This window comes from Aotus nancymaae, unplaced genomic scaffold (genome assembly GCF_030222135.1).
Source record: "Aotus nancymaae isolate 86718 unplaced genomic scaffold, 86718_ANA_hifiasm-v0.15.2.pri h1tg000033l, whole genome shotgun sequence".
Lineage (NCBI taxonomy): Eukaryota > Metazoa > Chordata > Mammalia > Primates > Aotidae > Aotus > Aotus nancymaae.
This window is the reverse complement of record NW_026988447.1, coordinates 33,643,990-33,669,228: the sequence shown is the minus strand read 5'-3', so window position 1 is coordinate 33,669,228 and position 25,239 is coordinate 33,643,990. Positions and strand designations below refer to the sequence as shown.

Below are 25,239 nucleotides of genomic sequence, written 5' to 3'. Positions count from 1 at the left end.
AATTGTGTTTTATTGTTGTTATTTACTGATTTTCCTCTGTGTATGCCACAATTCTGTTGAATTTCACTATCTGTTTCATATTCAAATTTCATAATGTAAATGTCATTTTTAGTGCTTGGAGTATTTCTCGTATTTATTTGTTTTTAAGAAAAAAAGTCAGGTATTTATCATTGTTAGGGTTTATGGACTTTAAAGCTTTCACACCTTGTTTTTTTTTTGTCTGTTATGAACTTCCCAAGAGATCTGTATAAAGATGTCTACTTATTTTACTCACCATTTCTCAGTTATTTAAAGTGTTTAGCGCCAATATTTTTTCCCAATACCCTAAGTAGTTTAGAAACATTTATCTCAGCGGCCTCTTTGCCAGATATCTTATCTTTTACATTTGCAGATCATTTTCTCTTTTTAAAGTGATGAACAAAAATGAGACAAGACGATATTTGACTCCTGTCAGATTAAGCCAAGAAAAATTTGTTAAGACACCTTTACTTGTCACCCTTTATGCTACCTGTAATCTTACACCGCTAAGTATCCGGTCATGTTGGTGAAGACTACATCCGTACTTTCTTTTTTCTGCTTACAGGTATGGATCTCTTCTCCAACTGCACTGAGGAATGTAAAGCTCTTGGCCACTCAGATCGGTGCTGGATGCCTTCTTTTGTCCCTTCTGATGGACGCCAGGCTGCTGATTATCGCAGCAATCTGCATGTTCCCGGCATGGACTCTGTTCCAGACACTGAGGTGTTTGAAACTCCAGAAGCCCAGCCTGGGGCAGAGCGGTCCTTCTCCACCTTTGGCAAGGAGAAGGCCCTTCACAGCACTCTGGAGAGGAAGGAGCTGGATGGACTGCTGTCTAATACGCGAGCGCCTTACAAACCACCATATCTGAGTAAGTATTACACAAAGGGCTCTGTAAAAATGTTCTCTTTGAGGAGATAAAGTTCAATATTCCAGCCTTTTTGGTAAAAATGGAGTTCAGGTTTTTTTTAAGAAACAAGGATAAAAGTGACGGGATGCAGGCAGCAATTTGGTGCTCTGTTCTTCATTTATTTAAAATAATAGGTTCCTCTAACATTGAGACATTAGTAATTGCACTCAACTCTTTCAAAATATGGGACTATATTCTTCAAATGGTTTATTTTATATAATCATTGTGAACGATAAAAATGCTTTGAGATTCTATATTTCCTTTGAGGATGTTAGTAATGAAATTATCTCATTCTCTGCCACATAGAAATATTTTCCTTTTAGTTAATGAAAAAATGTTACTGACAAATCAATATCTTGGTCAAACTACATAAATAATGTTTGATAAAGATAAAACTCATAACAACTCAATCAAAAGATGACTTACCTTGTATAGCAAATCCATCCTACATAATGTTTTATTTCATCTGCTTCAAAAATAACTGTGGAACTACAAGCTAGAAACAAAAGATGAGACAGATTGTAGATATACCATTTCTTTTGTGATTGATGAAATGGAAAAGTAAAAGTGTTTTTAAAAACTTAAAGGAAAAAGGAAAGCAGAAGAATGTTTTAGCCCTTATGATGTATAATGTGAAAAGCACAGATTGAATGCATTGAGGTTATCACTACTAACCTGGACATGGATAATGCAAATAGACAAATCTTATATGCTTAAAGAAGTGGTCTTTAATTAGATGCATACATTGTGGTGACAATGATAGTCAGGTGGTGTTTTATGAAGGATTGTTTTCGGCTTTTCAAATTACTCAGAACCACAAATACCCCAGCATGATTTACCACTTTAGCACTTCAGAACTAAAACATCATTTGTTTTGCTTTATTTTTGAAGTTATACAAAGAGAGAACAAATACTTAAAGACAGAAAATACTGGGATGTCTAAAATGCAATTTGGATGCTAATCTCTTAAGTTTAATTCACAAATCCACACATACTAGAATTCAAGTAGCCTAAAATCTAATTTTAATAAGTGAGGAATATGATGTGATCTTTGTCTCTGAAATTTAATTCTGGATTTAAAATTAATATTTATTATTAGAAGTAAAACTTTTCTAAATTTTAAACAGAGTATTTAACAGTTGTTTCACTTAAACTAAGAATATGTCTTGTAGAAATACATTATTAATAACTTCAAGGCAAAAGTGAAAGGGTATATAATTCAGAGTAATAAAAATTTGTATTTCTAAATACAAATATTTGCTTTTACCATATAATAACTTCAAATATAGTGGGTAAATCTACTTCAGATATAGTGGGAAAATCAATTTGCCCTCTTTTGCGCTTAGTGAGTACTTATCTTGGTGAAATTACGCTTACATATGGATGTGGAATTTTAAACATCTATAAATGTTATTTCATTACTGACTAGATTTTTTTATTAATAAGACTAATGGAAACAATTTTTATTATTAAAGTATTAATACTTCATGTATTTTACTGCAAATTTTTCTATTTCTTAAGAATCTGGCATTTCATTTAAAAATCTGATTCAGGGATTATGAAATTTATTAATGTTTATGTGTGTTGCTAAAAATCAGAAGACTGCATTGTTATTTCACCAGAAAAATTATTTGCACATTATTCATTATATTCATTTTCATATATATGAGATGTATATTCATATTCATATATATATATTGGAATGAATTAGTTCTTAATAGCAGTTTTTTCCCCTGATCTGTTTTAGCCAGTTCATACTGCTCAAAATTTAAGGTTTGGGTTGAAGTGTGACCTGAGTGGAAAATTTGCAGAAGAATAGCTATTTTGTTGTTTTCATTTATACTCTTCTTAGTTCTTCATACAGCTTTAATCATGTCTAGATTTGTTTTCTTTTTATTCAACTTTTGGTATTTAATGTCATCTTAGAGTCATACAATTATATTTAAAATTACACCATGACTCTGAATTAATAAGCATAAAACATTTATGGTTAGTCTAATAACACAAACTATAAAACAAAACTATCCCTGACCATTTTGCCCCCAAATTCATATGGTGATAGTTTTTGATACTTGTGTCCTTTTTCATTCAGAATAGAAATAGTGTCATCTTCTAAATCTAAAGCAAGTCCCTTACATAATTTTTAAAAATCGAAAAATTGACACTAATTACTTTCTTTGAATCAAAATGTTTTAATAATAATTGAAGTTGTAGCATTTTTTTTTTTTGCTAAATATGCAGTTAGTTTCATAATGAACATAATGTACATTTTGATAGTAGGAAAAATAGCATATATTTAGTTATGTTTTTGTAAGGTTCTAAAAAGCCTAATGAGACTGCCACTGTCATTTATACAAAGATGACAAGGAAATGGCGATACACTTAAAAGTACAAAAGAGAACATTGTCAATACCAAGAACTTTTTAATTCTATACCTCTGAATGCTAAAGTTAAAACTAAAAAATGCAAGGAACCAGATTTCAAAAAAAAAATAGGTGAATGCAAACACTGAATAATGTACTTCATGTTCTTAAAAATATGCTTACAGTTATTTTTCTTTTTATTCTTTTTATTTTAATGCATTAACAAAAGATCCATTAAAGTATACATGATGTATTTAGCAAAAGGAGACTTTTTAAAAATGAGGAATAATTTTGAACACATCATTCAGTACTTGATAAGTTATTCATGAGCAGTTTCTGAGCTTGCTTTCTCTTATTTTTGTTATAATGTTACAGTTTGCTAAGTTGATATGTAGCAAAGGGATACACTGAAAGACTGAGTAAATACATGCAAACATGTAGAATATGGCCATATATTCAGAAATGCCATGTTTAGATTTACCTTAAAATGTTAAGGAATATCAGTTTTACTTTACCTTTAGTTTTTATTAGTGCAATTAAAAACACTAAAATACCACTTTCATTTTTAATTAAAATTAATAATTGCCTACAGCGCTTTAAATTATCATGTTAAAATGAAAGAAAATATTTTCTGGAGTTTCAAAATAACATTGCATTTTTATCATGAACATTTTAAGGATTTGTTTAGAATCATAGACATCTTATTGAAAATAATCCAGTCTTTCAAATGAGACAATAAGTTATATGTAAAACAATCTGGATCTTCTCAGCAAATAAAAATGTAAGATTAATATAAAGTGGAGAATGTAATTGATAAAAGTTATATTGCTATTATAATTTCAGAAAATTTTACTAGTCAAAACACTTTAACATTATTATAGTCATTCTTGCTTATGATTTTGGCTTCATATTTTGAACACCATCTCAAGATTTTTGTCAGTAAATGAACGTGTAATTCAGTTCCAATCAGCCTAAGCAATACAGTAATAAAGGCATAAGTATTTGTTATTTCAATACTTGTTGATTTCTTGCCAATAAACATAGTCAATTCCTAAAGATTGAAGATAATCCTAAGATACTCAATAAAATTGCATTAAAATATACTTGTGAAAATATTTCTTTAAGTGTCATACAGTGATAAATTGGAGTGAAAAAAGTGAAAAAAGCTGCATTATAATAACTAGATTTCTAAATCAATGGAGCTTTCCAGAGTCTAAAGGGAACCATTTATTTTCATGGCCCATACTGCCTTCATATTATACAACATTTAGACTAGTCCAAGTATACCAAAAATCATTCTGGCTGTCTCCTGACCTCATTTTATTTTTGCCAACTTGTTAACCTTCTTGAAATTTCAACTCAATTCATCCATATCATAATTTAAAAAATAAATTTCTAAAACAATATATTCAAAATACTGCTAAAACTTTATCTAGACCTTTTATCAATAAACTTTTTCTGGGGGAAATTTTTTAGGCATCTATATTATGTCTGTGTGCACTTCAAGTTTTTAAGTTGATTGAAATTGTAGAACATGTTTTGTTTAGTAACATTTCTTCCAATCCCTTCATTATCGCTGCCTGCCTTCTGTGAGTTTTCATAATTTGTTGAACTCAGTAATGCAGTAAGAGCATATATAGAATTCAAAATAAAATGAATTTTCTTACTGATACACATTACCCTCATACTTACATACCTCTGTGTAGTGTTTTCTCTAGGATTTGTCGTTTCCTCTAATGTCATAAATATAGCTTCATTATCCAATGTTAAAATCCAAAAATAAATACTTTTCTAGAAGGCCTTTTTAACATTTCTTTCATATAGGTTCATACACCACTAAATAAACGAACCTCTCGTAGAATTTTTTTCTTTTTTACTTGATATGTTAATTTCTGATCAGTTGTCCTCCATGTTGTACTACTATGTGTAATTTGTTTCTGGGGGTGGGTTATTTTTTGTTCTTTTACTCTTTGATATACACAGAGGCTTGTGAACCTAATTTTCTCACTTTTTCAGTTTATTTCTTTGTGACAGTTTTCTGGTCTTAGAATTACACTAGTCATTCATTTTTTCATTAAATTCCTTTATTCATAAATTATGAATAAATCTGTCATTATCAAAAAAAGTTTACTTCAACTCTATGAACAGGAAACAAATGATAACTTGACATCAGAAAAAAATTTAACCCTGTTCATTTTCTCTATCTGAATTTTATTATATTTCATACTTTTATTTTAAAATATTATTTATTCTACTGTATTTACTGAATTTTATTATATTCTACTTCTCTGAAAAATAGTCATCTATTCATAGTTTGTAGAATTCCTCCAGTTAACTAACTGATGCAGCAGTTGATTGAACTTCTCTGTAACACAACATAGATGAGATATTACAATAAATATTTTCTTTTTTTTTTAAGTTGTTGTATAGTGTTCTGTCTCAGCTAGTAAAATTTAAAGTGAAAGCTATAAAAATCCTTCTGAGGTGCAGATATGAAACACAGCAGTTGTTATATATATAAACATCTGGTCATTTCTGTAAGCAATTCTTTTTTACTTACTCAGACATCATCAGTACTTCTCTGTGACTTATTTCAAGTCATTTAAAATTTGTGCCTTTGGGTAATTTGGAACTAGTTAGCATTCAAGAAATTTCTTTTCCCTTAGTTAAAGAACAATTTCATAGTTTCTTTTATCAATATATTTATCTTTATAATTATATGCAATATTTAAAAGTGCCATTTTAATGACTTCAAATTGAATTGACTTTATTTTGATAATTTGACCTGTGGTTCACCCCAACCTTTATATTCTAAATATTCAAAACTTATACAGTTATAAGAACTATGTTTTGCAGCTGCTTTCTAACTGTTTATTGACTTTACTAAAATCCACTTCAGCTCCACTATGTTTTTTCTTCCCAATACAATTACTCTCTTGGCATATTTAGGCTCATTATCCAGCTATGCATATTATAAATGCTAAATAATTATATGATAAAAAATGAATTAATGGGCATTTTTAAAGTATGTAAATTTTCATTAATGTTGTCTTTATTCATTCATTTATGCTCACATGCAGTTTTTGATACCTCCAAGCAAACTTTATTCTTTTCTTCCATTTAAAAAAAAATGTTTTGAATTAGTTATATTCTTTTGTAGCTACACCTACAGATTTTTACATGGGGAAGTAGAATTTAAATTCAAAATATTGAAATGTACCCAACTAGGGCATTTGTGTAAAGTTTCATGGAGTGTTTCAGGACTTTGAGATTTTAAACTTCTTTTGACTTGTTCTAAGAACTTACTTCATATCCTAAGGCACAGTTAAATTGTTTCATATTTCTTAACCCTTTTAGAATTTTAATTACTCTCTTACTCTCCCTTCTTCACCATCTGCAATATCATATTTCTTTTATTTACTAGCAGCTTCAATGTTAGCTCTCATCTTTTGTCATTTTGTAAAGCTAATAGGTTTATATTTTCCTCTAGTCACTTTTTTTCTTATTTAATTTCCATGTCAAATTTATTTATTTGCATTTTAAGATTACATTTTTGAATTCACAGATATATGGTTAAGTAAAATATTGTCATTTAAGGTCATATAGGGAAAACTTAATTGATAAAATTTAATTATGCTTTTATTTAATATTTCATAGTTATTTCGTATGATTATTCATCTGTTTTTCAAAGCGGTTTGTCTCATGTATATTTAGGATTTCATAGAGTTAATATTTGGCATAATGATACTATTTATATACCTCATTTTATATTATAGATTATTTTCATCCTCTTATTTTATACACTGGAACTAAAACTGTGTAAGCATTTGTCCATCATTTGAGCTTAACAAAATAAGGCTATCAATTAAAATATAAATAGAATTATTCAATGAAAAGAAATATCTACCTGATAATTTTTTTCCTGCTTCATCATACTGAAGATTTATGAGGCAAAATGTAAATGTGTTAAGTTATACAGATATTGTACATAAGTCTGGATTCTACAAATTCATTTGCCTACAAATATTGCTAAACATTATTGAATACTCAGTGTGCCAGATATTTTTTGGGTGAGTCTTCCTCGTCTTCAGTCCTTTCATAATAGAAATTAGATAGTGTCGTTTAGTTAATATAGATTAGAAACTGTTTGGAACTCCGAGATTCACTGCTCAAGTTTAAATAATATTACTGAATTCAGAGTAAATTCAGCATAATGTGAGTCATTTTAATGTTTCCTGGAGTAGAACAAAATATTCTAGGTTTTGTATTGAGTTTCAATAAGACTTCCTAGTCACTGTAAAGCTTTACCTACTTCAATTTAAGTGATGAGAGTGTAGGAGATTCAAAAATCTTGACTCCCAAACTGTAATTACATACCAAAAGACATGGATAAAAACAAATTATAAGCTAGAAATTTTGCAGATAAATATCAGGATTTTATTTCTGATTCTATAATTCACACCTTCTGTGACATCATATATATACATTATATATGGTAACAGCAAGGCACTTATCTATATTCTTTCTCTTAGAGATATAATTCTTTTAACTGTATGGATTGAAGAGACAATATTTGAAATTAACTTTGATAAAGTGTCTGTATGTATACAATACACTGTTAGTCTAAATTATCAATGACAACTTTAAGTTGTTCAACAAGAGATAATAAATACATTTTATATGTTCTGGTTTCATAATTCAGTTGTATGGATACACGTACATACATTTACATACCATATAGGATCATAACATTTTTAATCAATTAAATTTAATTTTAAATTGTAGCTCTCGAACAGACTGATTATGTGCAACATAGGAGTCAATTTATTTAACTAATGGCTACTTTAATATCAGAAGCTGTTAACATGACAATATGATGCTTGTTGAGAAAGATATTTGATTCAATTCATTTTAGTCTTTGTTGTTGTTGTTGTTGAGATGAAGTCTTGCTCTGTCACCCAGGCTGGAGTGCAGTGGCGTGATCTTGACTCACTGCAACCTCCACCTCCCCTGTTCAAGCGACTCTCTTGCCTCAGCCTCTGGAGTAGGTGGGGACTATAGCCATGTTCTACCACGCCAGGCTAAATTTTTGTATTTTTAGTAGAGACAGGGTTTCATGGTGTTAGCCCACATGATCTCTATCTCCTGACCTTGTAATCCACCAGCGTTAGCCTTCCAAAGTGCTGGGATTACAGGTGTGAGCCATTGAGCTCCGCTATTCTATTCTATTTTTTTTTTTTTAAGGTACTGGTTGTTGAGTTTACAGTACTTAAGTATAGCAAAATAAACTATGACACTGTAGAAGAAACAGGTTTTTGGTTCTAGTGGTTATGTATTATGAGAAAGACAGTATTTTTAACTGCTAGTAAAAATGTTGTAGTCAGTAGGACCCATCCCCACTTTAAGATTGGCCTGAATCTTACACTAGATTCCAATATTACCTGTGTTTGAGTCGTATATTTTACAAAAACTCAAAAATTGGCTATCACCAAGTGTTTTAAGGCTCATCTATGTCAGTCACTATATTTGGTTAGATAGTTACCACTTTATTTCATTAAAAACATATTTTAAAATGTTTTTATTGTATTTTTCAACTAAATGTCTTTAAACAAGACCTAAGTGTAGAAGTAACACATGACTAAAATCAATATCAATATATATTTTCTGGATTAAATTCTGAATCACCCTGTATACAGAAATAGTCAAGATAGAGGAGCTCTCCTCTTCTATCTAACAAAACATATCATTGGGTTTATTTCTTAAAGTGCAACACACAGTAGAAAGTTCTGAGTCAACAATGGCAACAGTAGACAAAATAGATATAATAATTTTTTCTTGATGATATACACCTGATGGTGTATGTATTAAATCACATGTAGATTTAATCTGAATGGTAGGAATAAGTTTATAAATGTGAGAGTTCATGTTATAGTTTGGCAGTTGCCAGACATTGTATTCTTAGAAAATGTATAGAAAACTTGAGGCTGACCTGAAAAATTAGCACAAAATTCTTGTACATTATTTTCACCATTAATAAGCCCAGTTCTAATTCCAGAATTAACTGTCTTGTTAATCACTAATAGTAGAGATTTTAAGTTTGTTTTCTTTAGAAATGCAGATCAGATGGTTACATCAGAGGTCATGAAATAGCTTTACTTACCTCAATCTTTTTTTTTTTTTTTTTTACTAATTCTTTACTTACCTCAATATTTTTTTTTTTTTTTTTTTTTTTTTTTTTTTTTTTTGAGGTGGAGTTTCGCTCTTGTTACCCAGGCTGGAGTGCAATGGCGCGATCTCGGCTCACCGCAACCTCTGCCTCCTGGGTTCAGGCAATTCTCCTGCCTCAGCCTCCTGAGTAGCTGGAATTACAGGCACGCGCCACCGTGCCCAGCTAATTTTTTGTATTTTTAGTAGAGACGGGGTTTCACCATGTTGACCAGGGTGGTCTCGATCTCTTGACCTCGTGATCCACCCGCCTCGGCCTCCCAAAGTGCTGGGATTACAGGCGTGAGCCACCGCGCTACCTTAACATTTTTTAAAAAACAATGGTAACAGAGGACAATACAGAATCTAGAGAGTTCTCATAAGTAATATTTTTAAATATTTTTAAAATGATGAATAGTTTCAAACATATAAAATAGTAGAGAGAATAGTGTACTAAACCTTCCCTGTTTTCCATCATTCAGCTTAAAGAATCAACTCTTGGCCAAATTTGTTTCATCCCAATAATGATACAACTGCCCCTTCATTCAGATGTTTAAAGCATCCAAAAGCATTCTACTGATTAATCCACTAAAGTTTACACTATGCTTATAAAAGATGACATTTTTAACATAACTACAAGAGGAATATTTCTTTTTAAAAATAAATGTTCTATCATTGTTTATCTACTTATTATTTAAGTTTCCATAATTTTCTCATAAATATTACTTATATTTCCAATCGATTTGATTCATGACTGAAATCAGCTTTACAGGTAGCAGTTTTTTTATTTTAAAATGTTTTTATCAAAGTATAATATGCATACAGAAAAGTAGAAAAATCATAAATATATAACTCAAGAAATTTTTACAAAATGAATACACCTGTATAATCAGTTACCAAAACATTTCCACAAAATATGTTCAGTAGCCAAAATATTACTACTATAGTATCTCAAGAAATCAATTCTTCTGCCCACTCCCAGTTCCTACCACCGAAAACATTACTACTATCCTAGTCTCTAACCAAAGATTAGTTTTTCTGGGGTTTAAACTTCATATAATTGGAGAAATGATGGAGTATGTTTGAGTTCCACTAAAATTAATAGCCAGTTATTTCCTTGATAATATAGGGAAAACCATCTGCAGAGCCTAATATACACTAGTGTGTGAGCAAAGAAGACAATTTAGTTAGTAATAATCATCCAAAGTCACATTGTCTCCCACCCTTAAACCTAGAAGTAATACACGCTTTCTTCAGCATTTAGGAAGATAACAGTGTTCTCCTTGAATATAATTTCTCTATCTTTGGAGTTCTCTTTATGGCTAGTCTATCAGATATAAATGCTTTATACTTGTCTTCATATTTTTCTTATTGATTGAAACATAATGCTCTGTTAACTTGGTGGCCTTTATAGAAACAAATATTTAAATATATTAACTTGAATACCAGCTACTAGCAAAAGAGTAGAAAAATTGCAACGTCTGTATATCATTTTTCTTTGAACGCAGATTAGAAGATTGTGACAAATTGTAGGCTATGATGCTTAAAGGAGATTTTAAATAGAGTAAAGAGATTAACATTTTGGAAAATGGCATATCTGAAGAGAGTTTAAATGGCTGGAGGAATTGTGAGTTCAGAGGAAAAGTAAAGCGGTGACATAATAAATGTTAAGTATTTAAACAAATGCTACACGGATAAGATGGTAATCAGTTAATCTGTCTTTATAGAGAGCAGAAAAGAGGAAATGGATCTATATTGCTCCTGTGAGATTTAAATTACACATTACAGGAAATATTCTAACCCTGACATCGGTTCTTGCTCCTGAGGGATATGGAACATTTTACCTAGAAAGCTTTACAAACTATATACGTATGCATATGCCATCTGTGATTTGGTGAAATGTCACCTTCTAGCCCTGCATTGTATTTTCCCACAAAAATCCCTTTCCTCTCTGCATCTGGCAAAGGAGGGATGGTTTAAATTACTTGAAGATAAAAAAGAGACAATTGAAAAAGTGTTGGTTTGAATTCCCTCCCTTCTCTGTGGATGACTTTTTATTTGTCTTTCTTTGGAATTTCTTAGAGGAAAAAAATTTAGTTTCTTAAAGTCTTTTTTGTTTTTGTTTTCTCATATCACATGTTGAATTCAATGAAGAATGAACTGTCTAGGAACAAAAATTAAGAAATCATAGTTTCAGAAAGATATTTGAGGAGATGCATAGAGTATAAATGCCAAGTATGAAAATGTCAACTATATACATGTGCAATAAATACCATAGATTGTGTATATTAAAAAGTATACATCATTACTCACAGATTTAAAACTTCTTATTATATGTATTAATAGCTTACACATTAAGGTATTATTGTACAACAAAGTCAGTTAACTCTAGATAAAAAATATCTTAACCTTGTCTAATACTGAATCTTCTCTTTACTACCTTGGCTTATTTCTCTTATAATGAGAATTTTTCACTTTTGGTGTCGCATCATCCTCTACTGAATTTTAAGACAATCCGTGGTGGCAGTCACTATAGAATAACTGACAATTAAATAAAAATGAAACACCCATTATTAATCATCCAAAGTCACATTGCCTACTACCCTTAAACCTAGAAGTAATACATGCTTTCTTCATCATTTTGGAAGATATAGCAAGCAGATCATATATGCCATATATATAAGTTTTCTATCTTGAGTTGATATTTGGAGATTATAATATAACCTAGCTTGGTAATGTGGAAGCCTGGATTAATTGTATACATCAGAAAAATAAAATGAAAGAGAAAATAATCAAATAGAAAACTTGTGTTGGCTAAACACTAATGCTAAATTTAATAATAGTAGTAGCTACCTACTGAGCTCCATTTTATAGGCACAAGTAAATGAAATAAGACAAAGTAAAGGCATCACTTTTGTAAATTGTTACAAGGTGACAGTTCTCTTCAGTCAAGGATCATGAAGTAAGTCCTGTGAAACAGGTTATAGTAAATAATTTCAGAATCAATTTATAGATATTTTACATTATTATATAAATATACATAATTTTATATAGGCTAAATGACTGGTATTAGACAATGTAGAAATGCCTTTTTTGATGGATTGGAGTGAATTCTACCTACTTAGAGCTTAAATTAAGCTAATGATTGAGGAAATCTATACTTTTAAGCTTTATTATGGAGTGGTGTGAAGATAATTATTTCTCAAGTTATAACAACATAATATTGACTCCTATTGAAATTATTACAAAAACTTAAAATTCAGGCTTACATTAGAATTACTTTTAGGAAATATTTAACATTGAATAATTTAATATTTGCCTCACAGTTAAATGTGAGCTTGAGATCTAGTAACATATTCCTTGATAATATAAATCACTCCCTTTGTGATAATTTTCACAGAAATTGTTTTCATAGTGTTTATAAAAAGTGTGATCATGTATCTAGTATAGAGAAAGATTACCTTTCTTGTTTTCAGGGAAACATCTAAAGTAGTTACAAAGGCATATCATATTATTTTGAAGTTAATTTTAAGTCTGTGATCTTTTGTCTAATCCTTTAAGATTTTTCTCATTTAACTTACTTTCCTCTCTAATTTCAGAGGGATATCAATTGGTCCTACTATTTTCAGTATTATTATTTGTTGTCAAGAAGCACCATAACAACTTAAAACTGTAAAAACTTTTTAACCAGCTGCTTTAAGCAAGTCTTCCCAAGCTACTGACAAGAACAGTGTGACCCACATTCAAGAAAACTCATTGTTGGGCACAACTGTATTCCAGGCACAGTGGTCTTCCGTGTTGTTTGGCCTAGAACTAGATTAAATCAATGTTCTCATGGCCTGGAGTATGAGAAAATGCTTATGATTCATGAACTCATCACAGGCTGATATATGGAAATAAGATTAATATCTTAATTTAAAATACCAATATAATAGTCAAATAAACTGAAATACTCTTAAGAGATCTCTATAGGAAAAATAAAAAATACTATCAGAACCCTGGTTGATAATGTAAAGGGAATTAGATCAACTTAATTGCCAGTGACTGCACATAGCCAGATGCATCCTCTTTTGATGTTAAGTGATCTGTACCTACTGCACAAATCAAAATATTCCAATCATGTTATCTCAGTGTGATCTGCTCTGGGTCATCCTAGAAAAATACTAAACATGGAAAAATGCAAAAGTATTTCAAATTATTATTATATCCTCCCAAACCTCATGCAAATCAAGAACCTTCCTTTGAGATTTTTAGCAATGAATAAGCCAAACTTGGACATACTGGTTTACTCTTAAAAAGTTTTCAGCTTCCTTTAAAATGTGCCTGAAGCACAAACTGCTCACCTGGTTGAATATGGTATACTTAGTAAGTATGTGCTTGAAACATACCCTGTTCGTATTGCTTTCAGAATAGGTTTTCCCCAAGCATCACTAATTTTATCCATTTTGACTTTATTATAACTTGGAACTTTTAATTTTAGAAGATACCATTTTTTATTTTGTTCTCCAAGTATGCCTTTACTTCTTTGAACTTATAGCCTACTACAGATTTATGAGTCACCTTTGTACATGTTCTCACATCAGAGAAGCAATGTGGTGAAGAGCACCAGGTATGGGGTCAGTCGGCCAGGTTTCAACTATGGATCCACCCATATATTGGCTGTGGGGCCTCTGTAATTTCTTTAACCTTCCTATAATTCCTTTTCCCCTTCAGTGACATAGATCCTCCAAAGCTCATTATGGAAATTAAATTATTTATCATATTTAAAGCAGTGAGTGCCTGCCCAAAAGAAGCACTCATTAAGTTCAAGGCAACCATATATTCAGTTAAAATTGGAACAAGGACATCAGGCTGGGTATGGACAAAATTACAATTCTGGGCTTAAATAGAACCAATTATGCTCTCTTTTACTCCCAGAGAAAAATCAGACTCCAAATGTTCTTTTCACAATATATCACTATTTTACATCTGCAGTGTATATATTCTTTCACATAATACATGTTTTAAAAGTACAGTCTCCCTATTTTTCTTTTCGCTCCTAGAAACCAATGGAACAGATATTACAGAACCAAATGCATAATTCCTAGCAAAGATCAAGCTGTATTTGTTTCATGTTAATCACAAAGCATGATTAGAACTTTCAAAAGTTCATATTTTCATTATTTTACTTAACTTTTATATTTATAATAAGTAAAGATACTTTGTAATGTACAACAGTGGAAATCAGCTGAAGAATACTCATTTTTGAAGCAACAGATTTTGATTTCAGTATGGGAAGTGTAGCATATTATATTTGATAAATGTAGAAAAATAAAAGATTTCTATTTGCTCAGGTGAAAAAATAAAAATGATGAAGGTCGATGTCCATATAGAATTTGACTCATCTAAGTTTAAGGAATTGTACTGGCACTTTGCTGCAAATTCTAGCCTTATACAAGATATTGTTATCCTAGACAGTTCTGATAGCCCTGTGTGAAAGATGTAGATGCCCTAAAATCGTCAAAGTAAATGAACACAGTTTGTTAGTATGGAAAATTATGTCTTTCTGTAACATATACCAAATATATTTATATATGCCACAGATCAATATTTGAACACATAAAAGCCTAGAGATACTTTTGCCTGCTTTGTTCTTTACTAAAATCTTATCGTTGGATAAACCTGATTATCTCAGTCAGCTTTCTATTTATATTTTTGTACCTCTGTCTTTCAAAGCGATCAGATAGTGTGACAAATCCCTTTGAAAAAACACCTAAGAAACCATTCAAACTTTAGTTTCAGCTTACAGTTTATTCACTGGGCTCTCTGTATAATTCTCATGTTTTTTAATTCTGTGTGTTTCTGTCTTCCAACTTCTACATCAGTTTTGCATATATATCACTATTTTGCCCAATTAACAAGAGACCTAACAACTAAGTTTTAGTGCCCGATTTCATTTCAGAATCATTCGCATTTATGTTTATTTCTCTTATGAAAGCCAGTGTGCTTGCTTGCCCTCCCTTCCTTCCCTCCCTCTCTCTTTCTCTCTTTCTTTCTTCTTTTTTTGAGATGGAGTTTCCCTCTTCTTGCCCAGGCTGGAGTGTAATGGGGAGATCTTGGCTCACCACAACCTCCGCCTCTCAGGTTCAAGAGAGTCTCCTGCCTCAGTCTCCCTCACGCCTGGCTAATTTTGTATTTTTAGTGAAGATGGTGTTTCTCCGTGTTGGTGAGGCTGTTTTTGAACTCCTGACCTCAGGTGTCTGCCAGCCTCAGCCTCCCAACATGCTGGGATTACAGGCGTGAACCACCTTGCCTGGCCTTCTTCTTCTTTTTTTTTTTTTTAATTAAAACTTTTGGAAGCAAAATACAGACATGAGGAAAGATGATAACTTAAAATACTGGTAGATTGAAATGTAACATGGGTTATTTTTGCATAGGAAAGATTTAATCAAATGTATGTGACTTTTAATCACTATAAATACGTTATTTGAAATGCTGTAATTCAAATTATCCATGTGTCTTACAGACTAGATGTTCCTAGGGTAAGATTTACTTGTGAGTGTCTCTCTATGAAAGAAGAAACTTAGAAGCAATTATTTATTTAAAAAGTATTAGTTTCACAGTTATAAAGTGAATTTAATATTAGTCTGTGATCATTATGTGCCTTATTTTTTCTTCATTAAATGTTATGGAAAAAAATTCCCGTACTCTTCTATCAGTTGCTAGCTTTTGTTGCTGTGGACACTACCTGAGGCTTGAGATAGTGACATGGAATCCCTACTTGGAGCATCTCATTTCACTACTTTTTCCTTTCACAGTCATCCTTAGAACTGAGTTGGCCACAGAGTATCCAGGCAGTCTTTTTGAATGCAGTGTTTTGTTACCTTATGAAGATTTTGAGTAGTGGAATGCAAACTACTTCCAGAGATGGAAAGTATTAACCCTGGGTTCTCCCACTGGGCTCTGTGAGAAGGCAGGTGTATACTTTGTTTTGTGTTCCTCAAATCCAGTCCTTTCTGACTAGCCTTACAAAATCAGCGAGGACTCCTCTCCTTTACTATCTAGCTTTTAATATTAACTAACTAGACTATTTCTCCGAAACATTCAACTCATGTTTCCTCTTTACATATTTTTTGAGGCTCTCTGTTGCAGCCACAATAATGTTCATACTTATTCTAGTTTTTAAAGACTTTTATACTTAAGCTCTGCCTGTTTCATGTAATATAATGATTTGCCAGTTTCTTCATGCATACTTTTCTTAAGCCCTTGTGTGTGTGTTTATACGTTCTATTCTTCTGGCATCCTCTCATCTGAAAAACCATTTTTCTCTGCATGACCGTCTCTTACTCATCAATCAAGATTCAACTTATTTTACATTTTTTTTTTTTCTTTTTGAGACAGAGTTTCGCTCTTGTTACCCAGGCTGGAGTGCAATGGCTCGATCTCGGCTCACCGCAACCTCCGCCTCCTGGGTTCAAGCAATTCTCCTGCCTCAGCCTCCTGAGTAGTTGGGACTACAGGCATGCGCCACCATGCCCAGCTAATTTTTGTATTTTTAGTAGAGTCGGGGTTTCACCATGTTGACCAGGATGGTCTTGATCTCTTGACCTCGTGATCCACCCGCCTCAGCCTCCCAAAGTGCTGGGATTACAGGCGTGAGCCACCGCGCCTCAACTTATTTTACTTTTAATGAGAAGACTTCTCAGACACTGAGATACAGACACTCTAACTGTAACTTCTTATAGATTCTTATACATAATTGCTGTCTTTAGAATATTTTGTGCAACAATTGTTGGTCCATTGGACTGTAAAATCTTTTAGAGCTGAATCATGTGCTTCATTTAAGAGTCCCATGTTCCAGAACTGTGTCTGGAACAAAGTAGATGCCCATTAATGCTTATAGACTACATCAATGAATCAATAAACGAAATATACTGAAAGGAAATGAAGTGCATTTCTTTTTTTCTTCAAGATAGTTGTCTTGGCCTCTACCCTGATTTAGAAAAATAATAAAATTATGGTAGTCTCTGAATAAGATTTTTTTTAAAGCCAAATAAAACAACATAAAAATATTAACCATTTCCATTCCTAAATAATCTTCCCTGGATTTTATCTTCTTTCAAATTTTCATGATTTTATTCTGGCCTTAACTATACTAGTTCCTTTATTCTTTCTTCTGGTATATCACTTTCTCTTTCACAGCTTCCTTAACCTCCTGTTTCACTATCACTTCCTACTACTTTCACTAAGCTATTTTCTTTTCAATTGTCTGCCATGTATCATTTGCAAGCATATATATATATAAACACATATATGTAAACACTAAGTAAATATAAGGTAACCTTAAATATAACCAAAAGGGGGAGCCATTGTGGATATTTAATCTTTATGAACAGGAGGTTGTTGATGGTACTGGATACCTGTGGCTGGAGGCAATTCACCTGACTTTTCCTTCAGGTTTCTGAAGCTTTTATGTAACAGTTTGTACATATATGGCATCTTACTTACTGTCATTATCGCATAAATTATATTTGTTTGTTTCATGGCATTGTAGTAACAAATGGGTATATCAGATGCTGTTTTTTTTTAAATAATGTTGAGAATTTTGCTTTCCTTATGAGAACATTATTATGAGATATGTAGGTAGTATTGTACGCTATAGTTTAATAATAAGGCAAATATTTTATATATAAATATACATTTTCAAAAGTGTTTTACCAGAATTCTTTACTGGCTCCAACAAAGATTAACTAAAATTTGAACTTTTATTTAAGTTTATTGTCATACTTTGTATAGATAGTTAATATATAATGCATCATTTTTACTTTGCTAGGTAATTAAATGTTTATAATAATTAAGATGATCTCTAATTGAACACCAAATTTAAAGTTTCCAAAAGTAATACAATGATTTAAGGATCTAAATATTGGCATCCAATTAGAATGCAATTAAATTAATTTTAACCTTTAACAAGCATGAGATAGTCTTATTTCAATAGTTTAGCATTTATGTGATTTTTTTTAAAGCTACGTTTAATTCACCTCTTATCAGTTTTCAAATCTCTAATTATCTGATGACAGGTTAAATTGAAAGGAAGAAAATGAGGTGGTTTAATGAGTTTCTAGAGTATAACTAAAACTAAAGTATGTACCCAGGCTTTCATTTTAGGATAGGCAGTTAAAAATTATATCTGCTATGCAAAGAAGAAATAATATTTTATTTAATATGGTATATCCATCTCACAAAACAAAAATTTCACTCAAAAAACAGGGATAAAATTTAATCATAAAACAAAGAAATAATTTAAATAACAGTTAAGATTATGCAATGTATGACAATCGGAAAAATTAGTCAATAACTAAAAATATTTTATCTATATAATTTTGTTTCTTTATCTCTTTTTGAACTCAGATGCCTTAATTTTAAATTATTTTGATGGAAACACATAGAAAACTTATTATATGAACTAGTCCTATATTTTAATTTTTGGCTTTTTTGCAGCTTTTTTTGGCTTTAGTGGTGAGTAGTGACAACTGTGCTATCATGAAGTAGATGCCTTGAGATCGGCATTGCCAGACTTAACAAAAAATACTAGGCACCCAAATATTGTATGAGACACACAGCTACTAAAAATTATTCATTATCTGAAATGCAAGTGTTATTGGGCACTCTTTATTTTTTCTGGCAACCCAACTCAAGAGGTCATCAGAACATATAGTCTTGGGGTTCCTAACCTGCTTTAGTTCAGGGTTGTTTTTGCTGCTTCTCTTCTCTGCGGTCAGTTTTCGGTGTATGAGCATTTTTAGCCCCCTTCTAAGTTGGCCCTTCCTGCTTTTAACCTTCTATTTTCCTTGACATAGAAGCAACTGAATTATGTTAGGGGAAATCCCATCATCAAGCATGTTAAATAGCCATACATTTACACTGTTTCTAAGTTGTGTGTGTTGTGTCTTCTTTGAACATATGTTTGAATAAGCTGTTTAGAAATATTTTCAACCCAGATATTCCACTTGTTTACATTTCTCAAATCTGTTGGGTTGTGGTTAAATTATTTTGAAACTTTACCTTTTTTAAGTAAGTTATTGATGGTTAATAAATTAGCTATATGGCTATATTTTTTTAATGAAGGTCTTATTATATACACTTGTATTTTTTTTTCTCATCTTACATTGTTGGAATTTTTACTTGGTTTTCATATAAAAGATGAAGTTGTGCACATCACAAGTAATTGGAGTAAATATTGTGATACAATAGCTAATAGGCTTATACAGGCACAACATTCCTGTTGTTACAGGAATGACCAATCCCATTCAGCATTTTCTTGCCTTCTGTTTTGATAATCAATGCTAATTTCAACCTCACAGGGAAGGTGCTAATTTAGTCTTTTTATAATGTTGTTTTGAAGGAAAACACTTGAAAAGTAAGTGTCTAAATGTCAGTAAATATTATCAGCTCTGTACTTCTCAAAAATAGAACTGTGTACATTTTCAAGTATGGATATTTCGTTGGAACTTAAGTACACACAATACTGATACAATAACTTAAATGAAAGTATCCTTTGTTGTTATTAAAGTAAGATATGACTGAGTGAATTGCCTTCAAAATAAATTTTAAGGATACTTCATTGCTAATGTAAACAATGCTATTTTCAAATATTTCTGAGAACAAATCACAATTTCCTTATTTTAGTGGACTGCAATGAGGGATTCCAAAAAATGTTTTAATGACATTATAAACGTTGAGAGAAAGATATGTTATATTTGCATTTCCTAAATATACACCAATGTAGAGTCAGAACATGTGAAAAATAATTCAGTTTCCAAACTTTACTCTGAAATAGTAATTGGGCAATGGTGTTCTGTTTGTCAAATAGAGCCTGGAAGGGTGGCCAGAGTGCCCAGCTTAGGGTCATATCCTGTTATTTTTCTCCAGAGGAAAAAAGTATTAAATTTCTAAAACATGATTTTTCACATTTTTAGAGAAACTTGAACTAAGTTCAAGAACATTTTACAAAATTCTATAAAAGTACATTGTCTTGGCTTTTTTAAAACAAATATTTTGATTTAAAAGTTTAATGTTTTTAGAGTTTCACAAACAGATCTTTAGAATACTGACAATTCTTTCTAAATGGAAAAGTTAAAGATGAGTACTGTTTTTAGATATCTTCCTCAAATCAATTCAAATAATAATATTCAAAGTGTTTTGTCTATAGGAGTTAATACACTATCACTAGTTTTTGTCATAGTTAAAAGCACTCTTCCTTAATATAATTAATTAGAAGTATTTATTATTAAATCAAAGAAAATTGAGTTACTATAACTGCATCTATTCTCTTAATAATATGAGAGGTAGTTGACATAGTTGCAGTAATCCACTGGGTAGATATTTCCTGGTGAAACGGTTGTAAATGTACTATTGCCTTGTGAGAAGACAGTTTTGATTTACACATACACAAATATGCATGCAAACACATACATATATAGCTATTTCTAAGTACCTACTGATTCTCTATCTAGAAAAAAATCTGTAATGTTTCAGTGGATTCACTTTGTCATATAAAGCTATGTGAGGGTAATTGTATACCATTGTATTTGTGAAGTACACTTTTGAACAAATAAAAGCTCCTATTTTTAAAGCTGTTAAGTCCTTTGTGTAGCAATGAAATTTGGTTTAAAAATAAACACTGATCAATACTAATTTCTGAAATTCTCATTGGTAGTAAATTGGTAGTAAATTCTGACTTGATTTGGAAGGTACCTCACAGATTATGAAATAAATTTATTCATTGCACACACTCTGCTAGGTGAGAAAAGGAGGCAGGATCCATTTTTAATTCATAGCTTAATAGTCTCTTTCACAATGGTAACAGAATTTTAGGAGAGATGGCCAACTATTTAAGGGTGCCAGAGTTGCTAGAATGAGAATGTCTATGAGTCAATTATTATGCTCAACATGCTTCTCTCTTCTATTTGAAATGATACATTTTATTCATTCATTGATGTATATTTCTATTTCACAAAACTGTATTTGCCAATTTTCTTATTTTTAAATATCTCTAGATTTAAATTTTAATTTAATAACTATTAACTGCAAACTACATTGTAAGTAGGTGATGTACGTATGAACTTTATAAAAATAAATATCTGGCTTTACTATGTATTTCTTACATTAATGGTCCAAAGGATTGTTTGAGTCATTTATTTTACACGATTTGCTTTTTGAAAGACTAATCAGGTTTACGTATAGGACATATTATAATACTACTGTCTCCAAACTCCTATTTTCCACCTATGTTCTATAATCCCTTATCTCTGTCAACATAGAAGAAAAAAGCATTCTGTTTGATGAAAGGAAAATAGTAAATTTAGTGTAAGAGAGTATGAACCTTATGAATCAAAATTAAGAACTGTAGTTTGACCAGGCATGGTAGCTCATGCCTGTAATCCCAGCACTTTTGGAGGCCAAGGTGAGCTGATCACTTGAGGCCAGAAGTTCGAGACCAGCCTGGCCAACATGGTGAAACCCTATCTCTACTAAAAATAGAAAAATTAGACTAGTGTGGTGGCAGGCACCTGTAATCCCACCTATTTGGTAGGCTGAGACAGAAGAATTGCCTGAACCTGGGAAGCTGAGTTTGCAGTTAGCTGGGATCACACTACTGCACTCCAGAGCAAGGCTTTGTTTAAAAAATAAATAAGTAAATAACCAAATTAATCAGGGTTATATATAAATAAATAAATAAATTCATTTTATATATTTAAATATATTTTTATATATTTAAATTTAAAATCTAATCTATTTATAATTTCTGGGGAGAAAAAGATGTGATTTATAATCCAAACAATATACAACCGTATTTTCAAAAATTAAAGCAAATATGAGTGTTCAAATGGAAGGTAAATGAAAAATCAAGCAGTTACCCTCTTTTAATAGTTAACACTACTGTGCTCATTTCTGGATATAAGGTTAAACAGAAACTAAAACTCAAAAAGATTTTAAAGGGAACCCTTAAAGGTGGCTGAAGAATAAGACAGAGGAAAGTTAAAATAATGGATTATTTAACAGTACAAATTTCTAGTGGAGGCTCACTTTAAAACTATCCTGAAGAGTGTGATGCGCTTTTACAGAGAGCAGATGTTTCTAACTTCCACAGGAGGTAATGGGTTCAAATTCTTGTATGCTAGATGCATTTATATGTAAAGAAGTGTCCTGATGATGAGAATTATTGAACACTTGAATAAGCTCTGGAGTAAGTTACTGATCTCAGCCTCTGGAAATTTTTCAGTGTACTAGACCTTCTCAAGCCTCAGAGATATTTGAAGAGTGTCCTTTCTTTAAATTGCAGAAATAGATTAGATTATTTCATAAACTTAATGTATTGCTCTAGTTTCTGTGGTTTATGCAATCATAAAGTATAAAGAGTATTTTCTTTCCTCTTACAATGTGACTATTCCATTTATTAAATTTTTATTTTAATATATTATATAAAATAATTTTTACCAGGCAATTACATGCAATAGTGTATCAGTACGGAGAATTTTATAATTATTTTTGCAACATATATGTGACAGTCTTTTGTCTTGTTAGTCAATTTAATACCTTAAAATTTTATTTTTTTTAAGTATTTAATTTTTCTCATAGCTTAATATCAGTTGCAAATTATAAAAGGCAAAAATAGGATTTCACAATATAAAGAAAAATATACACCATTGAACTTTTATTAAAAATTATATCTTTGCTAATTTACGAGAAGGTAGATATTTGTGATTGTCTTTTATGTTAAGGATAAGCTTTTGCCTATAGTTTAGATATTAAGATAAGCATCTTAATCTAGCATTTATGACCCACTATGAAGAATAAATGCACTGAATGAATGAAATTTAAAAGGAACACAGTCCTTTTCCTGTTACTTCTGATTTCATTTGACTGAAAATAAAACCTTAATTCCTATAGAGTGAACAATTCCCTACAAGCTGATGCATAGCAAGAAAAAAATGCTTTTATGAAATAAAAAGAAAAAAAATTCTCCAAGTATGCTTTGATAATTTCAAAACATACATGGACCATATTAGAAAGCATAGAGATTCTGTGTGTATTTGACTTATTCTGCCAAACCTGGAATGCATCATCAAATGTATAGCCATGTTACTTAACACTGGAATAATTGTCCTGGTACTGGCTCTAAAACGTAATCAATTAATATTTTTTTAGGGGGTGAAGGGTCAGATAATATTTGCTTGTTACTTGTCCAACATTAGCCCATACAACCCTAAAAGAACAATAAGTTTTGTTTGTTTGTTTTATGAGGCAGAGTCTTGCTCTGTCTCCCAGTCTGGAATGCAGTGGTGGGATCTGAACTCACAGCAACCTCCACTTCAGGAGTTCAAGCAATTCTTTTTCCTCAGCCTCCAGAGTAGCTGGATTACAGGCCTGAGCCACTAAACCCTGCTAACTTTTGTATTTTTAGTAGAGATGGGCTTTCTACATGTTGGTCAGGCTGGTCTCAAACTCCTTGGATCATGTGATCCACCCGCCACGGCCTCCCAAAGTGTTGAAATTACAGGCATGAGCCACTGTGCCCCACCAAGAATAATAGTTATTCAGTATTTAAACTCAACTCTTAAAAGGTTTGAAATAAAGTGGATGTGACCAAAACATTAGTAATAGTATAAACTATTTCTAGTTTGGCAGGATAGTTGGCTCCTCTGTATCCTTGGGCGCCTCATCTGTGGATTTAATCAACTGTGGATTAAAAATATTTGGCAAAAAATTTTCACAAAGTTTCAAAAAGCAAAACTTGAATTTGCCATGCACTGAGTACTACCTTGAATATATGTGAATGAAGAGATGTGTCTTGTGTTAGGCATTATATTAGATGTTATAAGCAATCTAAATACGATTTAACATATTTAGGAGGACATGCATAGGACATATGCATATATCACAGGTCATTTATAAGAGATTTGAGCATCCTTGGATTCTGGGGCACCCTGGAACCAGGCCTTCACAGATACTGAGGGAGGACTCTTCACACTCTTCACATATGTAAGATTAGCTTCTGACATGGAGGAAATCTTCTTCCTCAATCTAAATAGTTCTGACCTTTAGCCTCAGATCTTATATTTGTCCTATTCAAATTTGCATGACTGAATTAACACATAGGTGGGAGGAAGTAAATCTAATGAAAGACGATTATATTATTCAGACAACGACTGGAATAGGTGAACTTTAAATAAGTAAACCTGTAACTCTAACCACCATTAAAATGTCTTTTAAGCTTATGTTTATATTTAAGATATTTAGTATAACATGTGCTAAGCTTCTGTGTTCTTCTAACTTGAACCATTTAAATAATTTCTTTTGTTAAAAAGAAACAATTTCTTTTTGTATCCTAACTAAATCTAGAGAACATATAATATCTATGTTAGTGTATTTTAAGCCATAAATAATCTTTTAAGTGAACTAGAAATGGTATTTTATTACTCTAAACATGTGCTACATTGACTGCTTTCTGAATTTTTATTAAGATGTTGTTTTTCACTATATTAGTTTTTTTCACATAATGAATTAGTTTATAGGTTGAGTATAGGTCACTCCTGAGTTTCTTTTGTCCTTGAACTAAGAAAATAATGTTTCCTCTAAATCAGCATTTTCTAATTTTTACTATTTAAAAAAAAGGCCCCAACCCAGCTTATTTGGCAAAAAGTGATATTGTTTGTAGGTGACCATATTTCCTGGATTGTCCAGAAAAGCACAAGATCTTGT

The 25,239-nt window shown here is 31.3% G+C and overlaps 1 protein-coding gene across 2 annotated transcripts in view; it reads left to right on the top strand.

Moving 5' to 3' along the window:
* The window catches only part of PCDH10 (protocadherin 10), a 60,617-nt gene that overhangs the window by 13,213 nt on the left and 22,165 nt on the right, over nucleotides 1-25,239 (top strand). For both annotated transcript variants that reach the window (XM_012443237.2, XM_012443238.3), the window contains exon 4: nucleotides 584-889. In XM_012443237.2, the coding sequence (XP_012298660.1) occupies nucleotides 584-889 (306 nt within the window). The remainder of the gene's footprint in view (nucleotides 1-583; nucleotides 890-25,239) is intronic.